Genomic DNA, 18,003 nt, shown 5'->3' on the forward strand with positions numbered 1-18,003 from the left:
GGGAGTGCTAGTTCCTGGTGTCTATCATCAGGTCAATTTTCCTGGGAATTCCCCTTATGAATCACTCCAGCACTGCTGCACTATCCCACACCTGAGGGTCCGAGGAGCTGGAGAGCCCCAGCAGCCTCCGAAAGCCCTGCGTCCAGCAGCGCCCTGTGTCCACCACGGAGAAGCTCTCTGCATTTGTTTATTTAACTTTCTCTCTCACTGGGCATTAAGAAGCCTTTAGTTTCCAGGAACAAGCCCTGTTCAGGAAACCCTTGCAGTGAGCCCTGCTTTGCATCAAAGCTGACTTCCCCATAGGGATTAAAGCTATTAATTTATTAAAGGTATTAATTTATACTAGTTTTTGGCTGATTTATATATCTTTCATTCTGAGCGGGTCAAGTTTTGCCTTGTTTGAGGCAGTAGCACTAACCTCTCCTTGCACTGCTCCGTGATGACCTTGTCCCCTTTTTTCTTTTTGCCTCTCAGCTATAAAGTAAATTCACAAAACATGCATTTGTTTCAGAAATAAATTCTCTTTATTTTAAAATTCAGACACATGTCCTTTATACCAAAACAGACGCCAAAGGAGACTTGGTATTCATCTCTGGTTTTAAGCAAAACTGTGGCTTTCAGGGCTATATAATCAGATACAGTGATTTTAATGAATCTTTATAACTTTACGTCTCCCTGCCAATACTCAAGATAGCTTTGCAGGCACTTCAGCAATCTTTCTGTCAATAGCCTCTCACAATAGAATCCAAGAAATCCCAGAAATTTCCAGAGGTTAAATAAAAAAAAAAAAAGAGAAAGAAGGAAGAAGCAAAGATGGCGTCTTTACAGTGTCATGTTAAATATTGCCACCTCTCTACCAGTTCTCTGCCACATGTATTTCTTCTCCCTGGTCTCCACACCACCTCCACTTCCAAGAGCTCTCCTGTCGCCACAGCACTGATTGCCCTCCTAAAGTTCCTCCATTGCCAACCTCCACTTTGTAATAAGACCTGTATAATTTTCAGAGATTCTTGAATAAGAAGAGTTTTTAGTAAGAGTCGTTAAGTCCCGATTTCACAGGAACACTGTTTTTTGGTCAAAATTATTTTTCCTAAGTCTTCCTGCAGCACACGGTGGCATGTGGAGCCATGCTTACAGTAGCCTTCTGTTATCCACTTCTTTCTCTGTGTGGTCTGTGTGGTCCTTCCAGCAGCAAGTGCAAACGGCTAGTGACAGCCTTCGTCAGAAACAGGTACCGTCACCTCCCAGTTCAGCAAATCCGTATACGTATTTGTTCTGGTGAACTTTGTGTTCAGGCTCTCCTTAGAATCTGTCACCTTTCCGCTAGAAAAAAATACTGCTTCTCCACTGAGCCACCATGAACCAAGGACTTAGATGATTTTCACTCTAACTTTCTTTAACAATTCTTTTTCCATTGATTTTCTTTAAAAAAAAAAAAGAAACAAGAAAAAAATCCCCTACCTACAAAACCCAGTTCCAAATTCATAACAAGAAAAATCCTGAAGGTACACAATATTGATTTGGACCATAACCTACTCAGAAATTATTTGCAGAGGATTATTTGATTCAGGCTAGAATTTCAAATGATGCTGTAATCAGGGATCTGAGATTTTAATCTCAGTATCTCTCTGCTTAATACAAATCATACCCTTACGATGAGCCAGATTTGCTGCCCAAGACATTGATGCTAATTTAAAAATTTCAAAATAAACTCAAGAATTACTTATCGTTACCTTCTAAAGTCAAATATTTTCAGCCTATAGTTTATAAGGAGGAGAATGGACCTTTCATTTTCCTTTCTCACCCACCTTGTTTTAAGGAAAGTTTTTCTCAATTTTTTTCCTCATTTGTTTTATGTTTCCCTTTCAAAAAAAGAATGCTTGATGTTAAATTGGAAATGTTGCATATTACTTGCAAGTATACCGGACCACAGGAATGTAAAAATAACATCCTATGTAAAGGTAGGAAAGAAGTACGGAAACAAAAGCTGGTATCTCTGAAATGAGGTGGAATGGTGTTTGTGTCTGTTTCTGACACAAAATATTTTAACTGGTGCAGCTGCAAAAATATAGAGCGAGCTGTGGCGACACAAGTTAAGTGTTTACACAACTTCAATCCATTCTAATAATTGTCTAGGCCTAAGAAAGTAAATTCATTTTCCTGAAAACAAGAAAATAAAGCTTCTGTTTATTGTTCTTTAAACTTTGAGGGAAATCTATCCAAAACTTTTGCCATCCTAGTGTGACAAAACTTCTGACTAAACAAATATCTTTGACACGTTTTTGCATCCGCTACCCTGTGCTAGTTACCGATGGCCCCCTGTCCAAAGCGCTGGAGAACGGGTCTTTGGGACTGAATCTGCAGAGAAGAGGATGCCCATTTGCTTAAGTGAGCCGATAAGAAAGCACATATTCAGTTTGTCTTCAGTCTTGCTCCTCTTCTGGGCTGAGGCTGTACTTAGCAAAGATGGCTCTGGAGACTGCTGGGTGCTGTATCCTTCCTACTCTTGGAAGAGTTGCCCAGGGAGCTGGAGAACGCGGGTTTGAATCCACTCAAGCTGAGAAGGGAACTGTACACGGGTTTCCCTCCTTCTGCGGAAGAGCTCTGACTCTTGAGGTATTGAAGACGAAAGGAGGAAAAGGCATGTAGGGAACCTTACTGTTGAAGAGTGGTTAGGCACTTTCAGGAATACAAAGCACGTGACGAAGGCTTTCAGGACTGCCAGCCTGCGTTTAGCTGCCTATATCCCATTCAAGTCTCTTTTTGGGTATGATGCATCTTTCTCTTTGGGCCTCAGTGTTTCTGTATCTCCAAGAGCGGTTACAGTGAGAGAATAAAGCCTGCAAAACACTGATCTATGGTGATAACTTGGGCTGTCCAAAGTAACTCTTAATGAAATATGGCTCAGGGTCTGTTTCATGGCTTCCCTGGGGCTTAGAGTAGCAACAGCATCACCTTAAATAGGGATAGTACTGAAAATGTCCTTGAAAATGTAGAAGGTAACTTGGGATGAGTTATACTAGCACGTTTCTCTTGAAGGCTTTGTGCAGCGCATGGGAAAAGCCAACAGCACTTTGCGAAAGGTAGTGGTGGTCAGAAGATTTAGAGAGAAGGATGCATGGCTTGCCTGGTCCGGCCGGACTAGAGCAACAAGCGAAACGTAAGTCTACATGGGAGTCTGCTTTAATCCATCATTCTATTTTATGAAGCATCACACAGCATTTTCACCAATTAGCATTTGATAGCAGTTTAGCCACAGGGTTATTTAAGGAAAAAGCCGACAACCTATTTCATCGTTTTCACTATTTCACTGACTCCTCGTTTGGCAGCAGTTCTCTCGGAGGGCTTGGGTAGTACCCGGCAGTTGCTGAGCTATTTGAAAATCGTGTAAATCTATAATCCAGTGGTAAATCTGAAAGACAGAAACATACTACATCTGATTAGCAACGCAGCCCATATCACATAAAAAATAAGCCCGTGGTGAATAGCTGTACTTCTTAAGCCCTTGAGCTGTTTGCTCACCAGCATTAAAACTCAATCAGATTGCATGATTACATATTTATTTGACATCTTCAGCTGTCCAAGGGATTGACTTTCAGAGCTTACTCAACTGCAGTAAAGGAGATTCAGTTCCTTGATTGCTGAAATAATGCCAGTCATAGAAAATGATTTTAACTAATGCTTAAAAACTAAACAAAAATCTTCATTGGGCCTAGATGGAATTTTCCCACCAGAACAGTTTCAAGTTCATTCTTCAATTTGTCACCTTCCTCTTTTATCTCAGCAATCTACTCACGAGAGGGCTATGTTTAAAACAAAGAAGTCCATTTCTGTTTTTTTTTTCATGGCTATTATAGCAAGATTCCCCAAAGGCACCCGCTCTTAGACCTTCTTGCAGTCCAGTGTTAACAACATCATTCTGTACCAAGTGTTCTTAGAAATCTGCACTTGTAACTTGGCGTACTCATCGCTTCCAGCCTGTAAAGAACACTGAATGCATTAAAATAGTTCCGAACAGTCAAAGCTTTCTTTTCTGTAGCTTTTTTAAAAAAAGTCTTTACTGCCAGCGGTGACCCGCCCACCCTCACAGCCAGAAAACTGATACTTCCCATGCTCACCTCAAGTACTCAAAGTTCAAGAAACCAAATTAAAAAAACACACAAATAAAACTTCATTCAAGAAACAATTACCCTTACAATAAATGAAAAAAAAAAAAAACCCAACCCAACAAAAAGGGTTACCTCCTTCCCAAGTTGTCTGTTTAGAACCAAAGCGAAACACACAAATACTACTCAGCTCATCTGAACGGTAAGTAACTAATGACAATTTTTTTTTTTTTTTGAGTAAATTTGGAGTAAATTTGGGGTGATGATATCCTGTCACTATATGCTACAATACTGTTGGGTTTTTTTTTTGCGCTCAGTAGCTTTTGTGAAACCGAAAACCACAATCGTAGCAGTTTTGGCACAAACAACAGGAAGTTCAGGTCTGTGTCACAGGCCATGCATGGGCAGGCACCAGGACAGCATCCAGGTCTGCAGCTTAAAAACCCTATTAAACATCACTAAAGCAAGCAAATTAATATTTAGATCCAGCTGAAAAATCAGACAGAGGCTGGAATGAAGTAGGAATGGGAGGAGACTTGGTTGGAAGTGAGTTACGCTTTACGAAGCGGGTTACTTCAGCTTGTCAAAGAAGTACATTTTCTCATTTTGTCTGAGTCAGGGGAATCTCTGGAGCCCGTTCTGAGCACAGCAGAACAGGCAGATGTTTTTCTAGTCTGCGGAGGGCCCAATGGATTTACTGGCTGCTGAGTCTATTTATGACAGCTCTGTATAAACCAAAGGTTTCTAAAATAACAAATAATACCAAAGAAGAAAGCAAATATTTCTGAATATCTTTATGAGCTATAAAAATTCAATGCCATACAGTTACTTTTCTACAAAAGCTTTCACTAGCTTTTTAGTCTAGCAGTCTGGAGCGTCCCAAGAGTAGTTGAACCAAAGAGCAGCACAAATGGGGCAGACTTGCTGCAGAGTTGCTTATGCTGAAGAAAAGAACCAGTGGGATCAAAATGGTAATTTTGCTGATATTTCCCGGTAAACTGGCTTTACACAATCAGCTTAAACACCAAACCCATTCTATATACAATGCACAAGACTCCAAAAGAGAATAATCACTTTTTTACATATTCAAACTCCAATCCATCCATTTAAATATTGGTTTTGTCTAAGCAAGCTGGCTTTGGAAGATGATCAGAAGGTATCCATATGTAAAAATGCTGCATGAAGTTGCATGAAGCAGATACTGTTCCTCACCCATTAAGCAGATTTTATGTATCACAAACGTAGTAAAAACCTTCCTGTGTTTCCAGGTGTTTTTTTTTTTCCCTCAGTGATTTCATTTCCTACATCTGCTTTCCCTGGAATATGCAAGATTTTATATTATTGCTTTATTTGTGTAATATATTTATGAGAAAGCTCTGGACTGATCCAGAAATGCGAACTTGGAATCTTGTTGGATATGAATAAACACATGGTGAGGAAGAAGGGTAAGTGTATAGGGAAAGAAGAATGAAGATTTTTTTTATTGGGGGAATGCAAAATCTATGAAAAAAATGAAAATCCAGAAAATGTGATAGATGAAGACTATTCAGTTAAACTAAGTTCATTTAAACTAAGCTCTTTGAAAACTTTGCAGCTTAAAATAAATTACAGTTGCCCTGGATTGCAAAGGTACCATGTCATTTGTACACCAAAGCTCAGTCCAACTTCTTTTGCTGCAAATGGCAATAGTATCACTCAGTCCAGCAATCCTGGTTCATTAACAAAGAACATCGATACAGGTCTGGCGTCTGCCTCCTGGACACAGCAGCAGTTCATTTCATATCTGGTCTTGTTCCACATTATCACTGATGACACAGAGAAGACAAAAGTGGCTCCATTTTGCTAAACTGAAATGCTTGCACAGGCCACAGCTTGATGCAAAAGCATGCGAAAAATAAGACACAGTATTTGATAATAAAGCCAGTCTCAGGAAAAAACAAAAGAAAGTTGCTTATTTCCAAGTTGTCACTTTCCCTAGCGTTTTTGCCAGTAAATAACAATTTATTGTTATTTATGAACAAACCAATACATTAAACAAATATAATCTCAAGGTCTATGTCTCCAGGTTCTGCTACTGTGCACGCTCACAACTGCTGCTGTCGTGGCAGCCCTGTGCACCTCGGCACCCTCTTCTCACCTTCTCTCCCGATGGAGAGCCATAAATTAGGCAGGGGGCAGATACCCAGTCCTCTCTGAGGTACAATTTGACAGCGAGGCTCTAATTAGTCCTAACCTACGCTGATAGTGAATTCAGCACAAAACTCATCCAATATTGCCACTGTCCTAAAAAAGCCCCAAACCCTGAACAAATCGAACAGCTTGAGACTGGAAGAATGAACTAGCTGGCTCTACCAAATTGCTTGAGGACCACAATCCCAGAATTTTTCTATCGTACTTAGGTAATTCCACCCAGACTCATTTTCTTTTTTCCTAAGAAAAATGGGATATTCACTTTTAGAGCCAGAGACTCCTAAAAGTCAGACATGAGGGTCTCAAGGTCTATGTCCCTTTCTAGATCGACAGAAATGCCAGTTATTAGGTGCACCCCCCTGAATTTCTGTCCCACTCCTTTCTTTGCTCCCACACCAGTGCCTGAGTGCAAGTGAGTGATGAGAACCGGTTTCCTTTGCAGTGACCGTTCAGCGCTAAGAGTGTTTCCCAACGGTTTGGGCAGCCCTTATGGGTTACATACCTTAGCCTGAGCTCAGAAGCAGGACTCCTGCCCTACCTCGCTTGCAGGACTCCAGCCACCCTGGTGTAAGCAAGATGGCAATGATGATGTTTGAACAGTAACTACTGTCAGTTACTGTGTTCCAGTTATCCAGATCCAGGACTTAAGTGACATTAATTACGCCATTGGGCCCTGATGCTTATGTATACCCACATCCATGCATGTATTTAGGTGTTACGGACAGATTTATTTCATAGTTATTAAGCTGACAATGTATCAGTGGCTGTGTGCTGTTCAGTTAGTGTAAGAAAACTAAATGAAAGCCACAGGTTTTTATCAGAAGACAAATTAGAGTTCCAGCCGCGAGGAAGCAAAAGGAAACCACAAGAAGAAGGGAAAACATAATATTCTCGATGAGTGATCAGGAAAATATTTGAGTAACTGAATGGAAGACAATTATAATCTAATCCAGACACAGGCCTGCTTGATAAACTCAATACTCACATCTAATCCTTTTTTGAGATTTCCTTGAACAAACCAATACATTAAACAAATATAATCTTAACTAAGCTCTTTAGATGGAAGGGTTTTTGTTTTTTTGGTTTTTTTTTTTTTTCAGTTAAAAGCACAGTCCAAGAAGGAAACAGACTCCTCCCGAAATACACAGCAGAAATGTCAGGAATCATTTTGCAGTATTGACCGACAAAAGCAAAGCCAACATTTTTTATTCGTGACACCACAGCAGCATGGCCGTGACGAGAGCGAAGCCCTGCAGAGAGCAGAACTCCCCTCTCCTCTCCGAGCTCTGCTCCCGGCCAGTCCGCAGGGCTGGAGCCAGGCACTGCAGAAACCTCCTAGTAAACGGCGGGGTTGTCTTCTTACGTGAATCCAAATACATCCTCCTGATTATCAATCACCAAGGAAAAAGCACAGGGAGGAAAACTAAAACCTCAGTAGCGATACCCAAGTTTTGACTTGAAAAATCTTTGAACTCCTTAATTGTGGCATAACTCAGAAAGCACAGAGAGAGCTCTATCTTACGGCTCAGCACCCCGGTGGAACAACTATAGGGGCAGATCGTCAGCCAGTATTAATTTTTTTTGCTTTTACAGGAGTCCCAGTAATTTACACTGGCTTAGAAGCTTTGCCATAAAAGTTTGCTTGTAGTTCAAAGCTGCCGTTGAAGAAAAAGGAAAAAAAAACTATTTCTTAATGGTAAGTTTCTACTAATAATTTCTTAAGAGTGGAGTAAGCAGAACTGGTGCAGGAGAGCCCACCAGTTTGGCTGCGCGGTCGAGTGATCTACTCTGTGATTTGCCAATCTACAGGCAGATTATAACAGATGATGTTATTCTGATGTTATTCTCTCCTGGCCCATTTCTGTTTTATAACAATCAAAGCAGCGCTTGCAGCCAGAGCTCAGAATATGAGGGAGCAAACTAGTGGCAAAAAGCAAAAACCCCAAGGTCAGAAGTCGATTTATCTGATAGCTGTTATTTTTAGCAAAACTTCTGAGGCTGATTTTCCTAAACAGGAGGTCAGATGTTTGCTGTACTAAAACAAAGCTCCCAAAATAGTGAAGTCAGCACAAGGAAAGTGTTCTTTCTACAAACTACATGAAAATCATTGCTGCTGTCTGCACACTGTGTGACTCAAAAGTTAAGAGGGGAGGAGGAGGAGGAGGAGGAGGAGGAGGAGGAGGGAGGGTACCTGTGCGGTGTTGTATGAGAAAGGGGGGAAAGCACCGGTATGCTCCATAGAAGGGAGATGCTAAACCTTTGGAGTTTGGGTGTAGCTGGCGCTCGCGAAGTGCCATGTGAGCCAGGGCAGTTTACTCCTGGGCACCCAGTAATAAAGACTCAAACCAGCCTCAGTGATGGTGCAGGTTTGCTGCTTTAATTGCACCTACATAAGAGCTTTTGCCAACACAGGTGTATTGGTCGGAGATCACGCCTGTGGCTCTGCCAGCAGACATCCGTAGCTTGTCCTGAGGAAGAGCTTCACTGCCAGTGGGCTTTTTTTACTGGTTACGCTTCTGCTGTATCTAACGTGGAAGAGGGTGACACTGGAGAAAACCCAAGTGGCAAACTGCAGGGAGATGCGGAGCAGCAGCTTCACTATCCGAGTTTTGCAGAGGGATGAGTGCCGGGGGGATGGAAAGACCATCCCATCGTGGCTGTTGCGACTGCCTGTGGCACGCAGTTTCACCGCAACTATCTTGGGAGCAAGAAGACCCAACTTTGGGTCTACCCTACGGCCAAGGGACCGCTGACGCCGGTTCGAACAAAACAGCTGTGCACGAGGCGTGCGCTAAACTCGCATCTGAGCCCGACAGAGTCTGCAGCGAAGGAAAGCCTTAGAAATTCCTTTGCTGTTTTGTGTTTATATGGGAAAATTCATCATTTGTATGTCAGGGAATTTTTTCTCATTTTTGTTTTCATTTAAATGGTGATTTTTGGAGATCCTTTGAGAAAATAGCCCTGTGTGGTTCTTGCTTGAGGTGGAACCGATCAAAATAAAATATTGGGCTATAATATTTTAAAATAATTAGATAAAGACTTAATCTAAAAAAAAAAAAAATCCTAAGCAAATGCCAGGATCCTACCAGCAGGTGTTAGTCCTTCAGGGACTTGTTAATTAATTTCTGTCTGAATGACTCATCCGGGTTCTCAGGGTGGTGGGAAGGGCTTCTGAGATAAGATGAAGAAGTTAGCCTGAAAACAAGCAATTGTTTGAGATGACAGGCATTTCTGATTGATTACGAAATAGAAATAAGATGCATTTTGAGACCGTGAAGGAGCTGTATTAAGCTAAATGCAGTGATGATACGCCCCTTTACTTTTATTTTGAGGTAAACTCAACCAAGATCAACCTTACTCTCCAAACGCGGGTTAATGTTGTTATGTTCCCCTCTCTTGTAAAACAAATGTTTTCTTTCCTTTTCCCTATTTTCTTTCCTTTGGATGGGTGACAAACATTGCTTACCTTAAGGTAAAAGCCACACACAGACACACATTAAGCTTTTTAAGCAGTGAAGACAAAGCCTACATTGTTTTGTGTGTGTGTGTGTTACCATCTTAATCCAGAGGGAATATGTTGGGCACCAATCCAGAGTACATAAATGCTTTCAGGAACTTTTTCTTGTACATGTGAGGTTGCAGGTTATGTAAAATTCTAACGTGGTCAAAGAAATATTTCCAATACCTTGTGACTTACCTATTTTCACTGTTTTTCACACTGAAAAATTATCAACACTTTTCATTAACACTAGTGTTTTTAAAGAAGCAATCTAAACCCACCCCATAAGCCTACGATCTAGTCAAAACCCAATTATAGCTTTAATTACAGCCTGCAAATGAAATTATGCTGCCTGAGTTGAAGGATAACTTTAAAGCAGAAATGACTGAGTGGTTCCCCCTTTCTTAATGAGTTGCTCATGAGTTCTCCCTTTCATCTTTTAGAGGTGGCTGTACTTTGACATCTCAGAGAGCAGAGTAACGATGGCAGGAACATTTCTGTCAGCTATTGGCTGGGAAGTAATCTTTTGGGTTCTGCATGATTTGACACGGCCTTCAGGGGCACAAGTCAATACACCTTTCTGGAGGAGGAGGGAAAGGCTGAACAAATTGTACTACAGTGAAAGCTGTCCTTTCTATGTTGAAAATGACTACTTTCAGTTGTATTTTGGAGCTGAAAAAATAAATGCATTATATTAGTCTGCTGTGTTGAGTATGTTTTTCTTTCTCTTAAATGAAGAACACTAAAACTAGTTTCCTGGAACAGATGAATCAGATTTACGTTATCTGATGCTTTTCAATTTACACATAGAGCAAGATGCTGTTAATAGATTCAGAACACGTATCTTCTCTCTAGTCAATTATCTTTGCTACCTGTTTTTCTTTACTTGCATCAAAACCTCAGAACCAGAAAACCTCAGAAATCTTGCCATTGTATATGTATACCAATTTTTCACCAAACATAAAAATAGGTTTCTTGCATAAAACGTTTCATGATACAAATGACCTCTTTGGCTTTTTAGTAGCAACTACTATTTATAGCAGCTAAGCCCCAAAGCACTTTAAATCGTCAAAGCAATCTGATCAACTTTGTCTTTAGATGATATTGTATAGATACATTCTTACACTGAAGCTGGTAAGTAAAAGCACGGTTCTAAGGTAAGGCATTAAATATAAAATGTTACTGCCGATTAACAAGTAATGTATAATATAGATACTTCTATATGTTTAAGGAAATTATATGCTATTATAGTATTATTTGAATAAGTAATTATCGCTCAAGTTACAGGAAAGACTAATTTATTTTTAATAGGAGCTGGATTTTACTTTGAATGATGTAATGTCACTGAAAAAACATAGAACTAATGTACTAAAATACGGGGGATTTTTTGTTTCACTTCAGCAATAATTAGGAATGATACTGTTCAGGACACAGAAGTGAGTACGTGGCTACATGCTTAGTGAAATTCATGACTTCCATGGTAGTAGTTGATTCTTCAAGGCCATTCGCCTTTAAAATACATGTTGAAGAAAGAGTGTGAGATTTGCAATTTGTAGTTGATCTGTGATGGGCAGACCCGTGCATCTACGACCCAGGCGTTGCCAGTTCTGATGCCCCAGTCACAGCTGCCTTGGGCTTTCCATTGTGCAGATAATTTGCAGCTCTAAGCAGAAACATGAACTTCTTTGCCATGGTTCACTGGCAATTTTATCATTATATTTATACAGCATGCAGGCTGACGACTCAAACTCCCACGGAAAGTGGCAGGGTACAGATCCGTAGGTGTCTTTAAAGAGACGGCTTTGGTAAATTATAACGGAGATTCTTTTCTTGTACTAGTTAATCGAAATAACAATAAGGCATGAAGAAGAACTTATGCACACATATGGGCAAAGCATGATAAGATTTCATACAGCACGCAAGATTTAAAAAAATGCATTATCCTCATGCATGACACAAGCTTGGTTATCAAATCTCCGAAGTGTGAAATGAACTCTGTCTCCATAAAACTTTTACATTTGTACTAATTCTTCTCTGAAATGCCACTCTCCAGTGCTGCAACGTCGCTCAATCTCCTGTTCTTGCTTGCAGTAATTTTTAATCCTACCACAAATGCCACCATTCAGAAGTTATGCGACAAGTTCAGGAGATGAGGTTAACAAACATGAAATATAAAAAAAAGTTTGTCTGAGTTCTCTGTATTAGGATTTAGAGCCCACTTTCTTAAGCTTTTCTTTGTAATGAAGAACAAAACTTACCAAAATTTCCCTATAAGCTCTAAAACTCCACAGTCACTCCTCATGGAATTTTTTGAAGCAGGACTTTTATAAAAATGCCAACCATAATGAGATTCAAAGGAAAAGCTTGAAATATGCATATCATTTTGGGGATCAAAGAATTGTTAATCAAATATCCACCTGAAATGGTGGCACTGATGTCATGGTTTGGGCCAGACTGGCCACTGAGACGAACGACAGATGCTTAGTGACTTTTTCCTACAAAAACTTGCTTAGTGAATATGATAATATTTATATTTGATCTTCTTTGTAAATCAGAGAAATCTGTAATTATTGTTGGAATACCTATGTGATACAGGACATGTAATTATTTACATGGATATCTGGAAATTTGATCAAATGGCCACAAAGTAGCAGTCACCCACTCCTTGAAGGCAAAGTTCAGATTGTTCAGGTATGATAGATAAGACCATCTGCCTCTACTTGGCTCATACCAAACTTTCTGAAGAGGAGGAGGATGTACTATAAATTGTGGTTTATGCAAAACGTCCTTTTGCAGACAGACCCCTACGCCTTTTAATTTCCATGTGTGAGCTTGAACATTCCCACGGTAATGGATCCTGGTTTGGAAAATTTGGCTGACAATATTGTGCTTGAAAATGGTCAAAATCTGTAAGGGAGCTGTAAATGAGGAGAGATTCAATAGCAGAAAAGTGAAGAAACAGATGGATTTGTGCATGAGGCATGTAGAATAGGAGTAAGGGCATTGGCTTCTACTATTTTATTAACCATGTACTGTCAATAGAATAATGAGCTCATCAGCTTTCCAATTCTTGAGAAAAACTTCACTGCTTACTGAAAGTGGGTAAGGAGAATAAGCCCATAAAAGACTTATGAACTGCTTAGAAAACTTTCAACTTAACACATCTTCTCTGAAATTACAAAGATATAACCATAATGCTGCTCTTCAGGTAAACTTTTTCATGTCGTCTTAACGTCAAGGTGAGAACTTGACGTTGAATTAAGAGTTTTATTTGACCTTTATCTGATTTCCACTCCAAACTGAGGGTACACAGAAGGTATTATAGGAGATTATTCTGTCCTTTGGGCAATTTCAACAATATACAAAATGTCCTTTTTCACGCACAAGGAAAATGCCAAATTCCCTTCAGGGGATGTCAGGGGAGTTTAGAGGGCAAACTGTGATGCAGTAATCTGCAATCCCACTAAAACTTTCCTTGTCAGAAGCGAGATTAAAGTTTAGGATTTCTGATGCATCTTTGAATGCAACCCCCTTTTGAGTCAGATACTGAATTTTCAAGTAAAGATGGGGATAGAAGTGTAGAAGAACATTTGATTAGCACAGAAAGCTAATGAAGAATGGATTGGATTACCTTTTTACCAAGCTGTCACTTAACTAATTCCACACACAATTTGTGTATATGCTCTGTTAATTTATACTTTGAATAGCCAAAAACTACAACAGCTGCATTCCTTGTGAAACCCTTTCCCTACAATGCTCTTCAGTATCACATTGTTCCCTTTAGTTACGTGTATAAATTCTTCAGGTGAAACTATCAGAAGGCATCTGCACCAAACTTACATGTTGGTGAAAAAAGACAACTGTCCAAGTCGTTTCTATTCCAACTTCTCAACCCAGATCTATATCTTATTTTTATTTTTTTTACATATTTTCCCTATTTAAAAAAAAAAACAAACAAAAACCAAAAAACAGAAACAGGCTTGAAAGGTTTCATTACACTAAATGAATTTCTGATAACTCTCTCAAAAGAATTCTCACATGAATTTTGATGAAAACTGAGTTATTTTTGTAAACCAGCACTAGTATTGAATAACATTGAATAATTTTTGGAATCATCTTTTTCAATTAAAAATGTGTCTTGAGAGGTAAACCAAGCTGTTCCTTACACACAGATATATGTTGCATCCAAACAACAGGAATTAATTTTAAAGTCAGCGTAGCAGCGATTGTCTGCATATCACCAGATATTTTTGCAGATCGCAAGCTGTTGGGATATTTACTCATATGGTGCACTCACTGCCGCTCATGTAGATGTACAAGAGCCAAGTCAGAGGCTGCTGATAAAGAAGCCCCTGGTGAGCCCACCACTCACCGGAGTGAGCACACCTCCAGGGAGGTGGCAGATTGTTGGGCTGGGTCAGGTTGAGCCGGGTTTATTAATTATTTATAAATACTTGAAGGGAGGGTGCCAGGTAGATAGGAACAGTCTTTTTTCAGTGGCGCCCAGTGATAGGACAAGAGGTAACGGGCACAAACTTGAGCATAGGAAGTCCCATCTTAACATGAGGAGGAACTTCTTTACTTTGAGGGTGGCAGAGCACTGGAACAGGCTGCCCAGAGAGGTGGTGGAGTCTCCCACACTTGGAGACATTCAAAACCCGCCTGGCCGCCATCCTGGGCAACCTGCTGTAGGTGACCCTGCTCTGGCGGGGGGGTTGGACTACATGATCTCCAGAGGTCCCTTCCAACCCCTATCATTCTGTGATTCTGTGGGTGCTGCCGGGGCTGTGCCGGCTGGTGGCCGGGAGCTGGGCTCGTACGGTCAGCACGCCAGCAGCCTGGCTGCACCTTTGGGCTCGGGGGATCTTGAGGAGAGGCCAGTGTTTTTGCAGCTTGGCAGTGGAAAGTCCTCTGCTGGTAATTAAGGGAGATGAATAGAAAAGGAAAAGCTGGAGTGCATCAAACTCGCATAACCCGTTTGAATCTCTTCTAGCTAGTTATTCCCAAAGAGCTGCAGCTAAGCGGTGACTTTACAACTGCAGCCAAAAACTTCAGGGCTTGGCAAAGCAAGGGCTCTCACAGCTTGCTGTGACAGGAGTCAGACAAGGTATTTGAGAGAGGAGTCAGGAATTCCTCAACATCCATAATAATGAACATCTGCTCTTCCGCACAAACAAACAAGAAATACCTCTCGCTGTAAGAAACCATAGATGTTCTCGTACCTTCAGCTTTGAGTCTGCTTTCAGGCGCACAGCTGCAAGTTAAAAAACGTTATTCCTCCCCTGTCCTTTAGCTCTGGGGTATAAGTTTCGCAGGCCTCAGCCCCTGCCCCAACACCGGTGCGATGCCGCGGGGGACGGCTCACAGTGTCCCTTCTAATGGAGGAAGAGACTTCGCAGGGGCTCCACTGCCGCTGACAAGCAGCTATACTGCTCACTAATTTACACAGATATGCCTTTCTGGTTCTCACCCCTTCATCTGTAGCTGGTAACTTGGTGGTACATTTGTGGTCTCAAGCCTTTGCTAGGCCTGCACACTGCGCTGTGGTTCGGGGGAGCTGGCCGGGAGGCAGAGTTTCAGCGAGCGTGGCTGACCGATGTGTTCCCTCCAGGTCAACACTTCCCAAACAAGCCACAGAATGACTCTGGGAAAGGTATTAGAAACGAGTTTTACAGAAGTTACCTCTCTCCTGGCAATTTCCCTTGGTATATTTGGGCTTTGTACCTTTAGGCTGAAATACAGACTGCAAAATGGCAAACATCAGAAGCATAAATTGTGGCACTGTATGAGTTTTCTGGTTTGAGATATTCTTTCAATGTACATACATGTGTAAAATACGGTTGCAAAGAACAGGTCTATCACGTGTTTTGGTGTAGAAACAACTGCTGCGCAAAGCTGAACTGCTCTCTTGGAAAAACGTTTTATTCCTTGGTCTTATGCATGAAGTAGGCAACAGATGCTGGACAGAGGGGTTAGTAAACTAAATGCTTGCTGTGTTCTTCATACAGCTAAGCACCTCATTCATTTGATACCCTGTATATTCCTTTAGATATGGTGTATCGATAAAGTTCAGCAAGGCAAAATGATACATCAAGAATAGACAGATAGAGGGCCTTCACCACCACTTCAAAACCAACCAATACATACTGCAGTTGCAAAGTTATTGCGGTATTACTGCTACAACTACTGCTATAAACCATCCAAAATAATATATGGTCCCTCCGGGGATAAACATTAGTGGAAATCAGAAGATCAGCCATAATTGTACCTTTGACGCAGCCTTGATGTAAGAAGGTAGAAAGCCTGAACTGGTTTCTCAATTAGGTGAATTTTTGGAGAACAAGACGTTGCTTGTGGTTGCCTTGTTTTCCAGATAAGGAGAATATTTTAGGCTCTAGCTTGGTTCATAATGATGCAGTTTCAAAAGCACTATACACATTTAAAGAGAGAGAAGCGCAGTCCTAGGCATTCTTGGCTTCATTACATCCCTGCGTTCCTTCATCTCCATTTCAACTGTAAAGGGCTAAGTGAGCTGATTGAGGAAGGATAACAAGGCAGATCAGAGAGAAACATATTTGGAAGTCTAAAAACCCAGGTAACTTGGCATGTGTTTGTTTCCTAAGGTAACTCACCACTGAAAGTAGACACAGCAAAATATTGTGGGGAAGTCCTGAATCAAAATTCAGGAACTAATCTCCAAATCTGCTAAACGTTGCCTTTCTCACACAGGATAAACTAAGCATCTAATATTTGCAGGCACTAACAAAAAACCGAACTGTTGTAGCAGAGAACTAGCAAAAGCATAAACTTCCAAGTAATTAACAGCCACCAGCATTAACTGCTGCTTGATATGAACAGAATATTTTTGAACGTATTTCAGATACATGTAATCTCAAATACTGATCTACAGTATGACAAAGTTACTATGAATGCTACATGTTCATTAGGAAAAAAAAAAAGCAGTCTTCCTTACCTGCTATTGCTTCAAGACTAGGGATTGCAATAGTGCTGTAAGTGCTAATACATTTACAGGACCACGTGCGAACTAAGGTTTCCTCTGCATTTTCCAGGCCTGGCAATCTATCCATGAAGAAAGAGCCCCACTGTTTAGATATAAAGTAAGGAGCCTGATCTTCCTGAGAAAGAAAAAGAAATAAATATGTAATTTTTTTTTTTTTAAGAAATCTTTCTCTATCCAACCACAAGCATTATTCTAAGGAACTTTAGTGTTTCCCTGATTTTCTGGGAAAACTGCATTGTATCTCAGAAGCAGTGTGACTTTAAAATATTATAAAGAAAAACACTAATAGTCTTCCTCCCTTAAGTCCCCAAGCTCCTGTTTACACAATTTATGGATTGCCTAGGACATAAAAAGTTGGCTTCAAATATTTTTCCCTTAAAAAATCTTCTCTTTTCCCCGTTCTTCTGTTTTCAATAGTGTAAATAGCCCGCTGCCTTTCTCTGCTGGAGAAGCTGAGTAGCTGTGGCACAGACTGTAACCTAGCCTGGGACTCCTCCTGGGAGAAAGGAGTCTCCCGGTGCTGGATGGAGTCACTATGAAGGATGCATCATGCCACCTGTGTCGTGTCATCTGTTTCTGAGCTGAGGAATGAGTGAGAACAGAGCCTCGGGATCCACGGAGAGCCATTCAGTTGCCAAGCAAATTGTGAAAAATTGTTTCTTTTTCATGTATATTTTCAGACAACAACATGTAGACTCATTATGTTTTAAAGAAAGCATTAAAGTAGCATTGGGAAAACTGATTTTTTTTTAGCAGTTCATCTTGAAACCCGCTATATATTGCCATGAGCAGCCAGAAAAAGCTCCAGGAGGCCTCTACAGAAAGATGAAAAAATGGAAAACAAAACTGTGAACTACGCTATATAAAATCTGTTCAAGTCATTTGTGTGCAAAGTATCTTTTCAGACCAGCAAAGCATAGAAGAACAGATATGCTAGCGTGTACCTCCAGATCCGTGAACTATGTTCTTTATTTTCCATTTAATCGCTTTCTTAATCGTTTTGAGAATCTGCTGGAATAATATGTGATTATGACAGAGGTCCGTGGCTTTTGATCACAAGAAAGCTGTTGATCCAGCTGAACAGACCACGTCAGTAAACACAGAGCCATTCTTTTTGTGATTCTGTGTAACGTTTTTTTCTCTGAGCATAGCTAGGGGTGGGGAGGAAGTACTGATTTGATTTAGAA

At 40.6% G+C, this 18,003-nt stretch overlaps 1 protein-coding gene across 1 annotated transcript in view; it reads right to left on the bottom strand.

The window, feature by feature from the left end:
• Window positions 1-3,302: 3,302 nt before the first annotated feature.
• NT5DC1 (5'-nucleotidase domain containing 1) overlaps window positions 3,303-18,003 on the bottom strand; it is a gene marked incomplete at its 3' end in the record, with an annotated part of 150,548 nt that continues 135,847 nt past the window's right edge. The window contains exons 11-12 of the mRNA XM_082480729.1: window positions 16,769-16,931; window positions 3,303-3,412 (exon numbers count right to left, since the gene is read on the bottom strand). Of these exons, the coding sequence (XP_082336855.1) occupies window positions 3,303-3,412; window positions 16,769-16,931 (273 nt within the window). The remainder of the gene's footprint in view (window positions 3,413-16,768; window positions 16,932-18,003) is intronic.

The sequence above is a fragment of the Vanellus vanellus genome (genome assembly GCF_965231255.1).
Source record: "Vanellus vanellus genome assembly, chromosome: 3".
Taxonomy (NCBI): Eukaryota; Metazoa; Chordata; class Aves; order Charadriiformes; family Charadriidae; genus Vanellus; species Vanellus vanellus.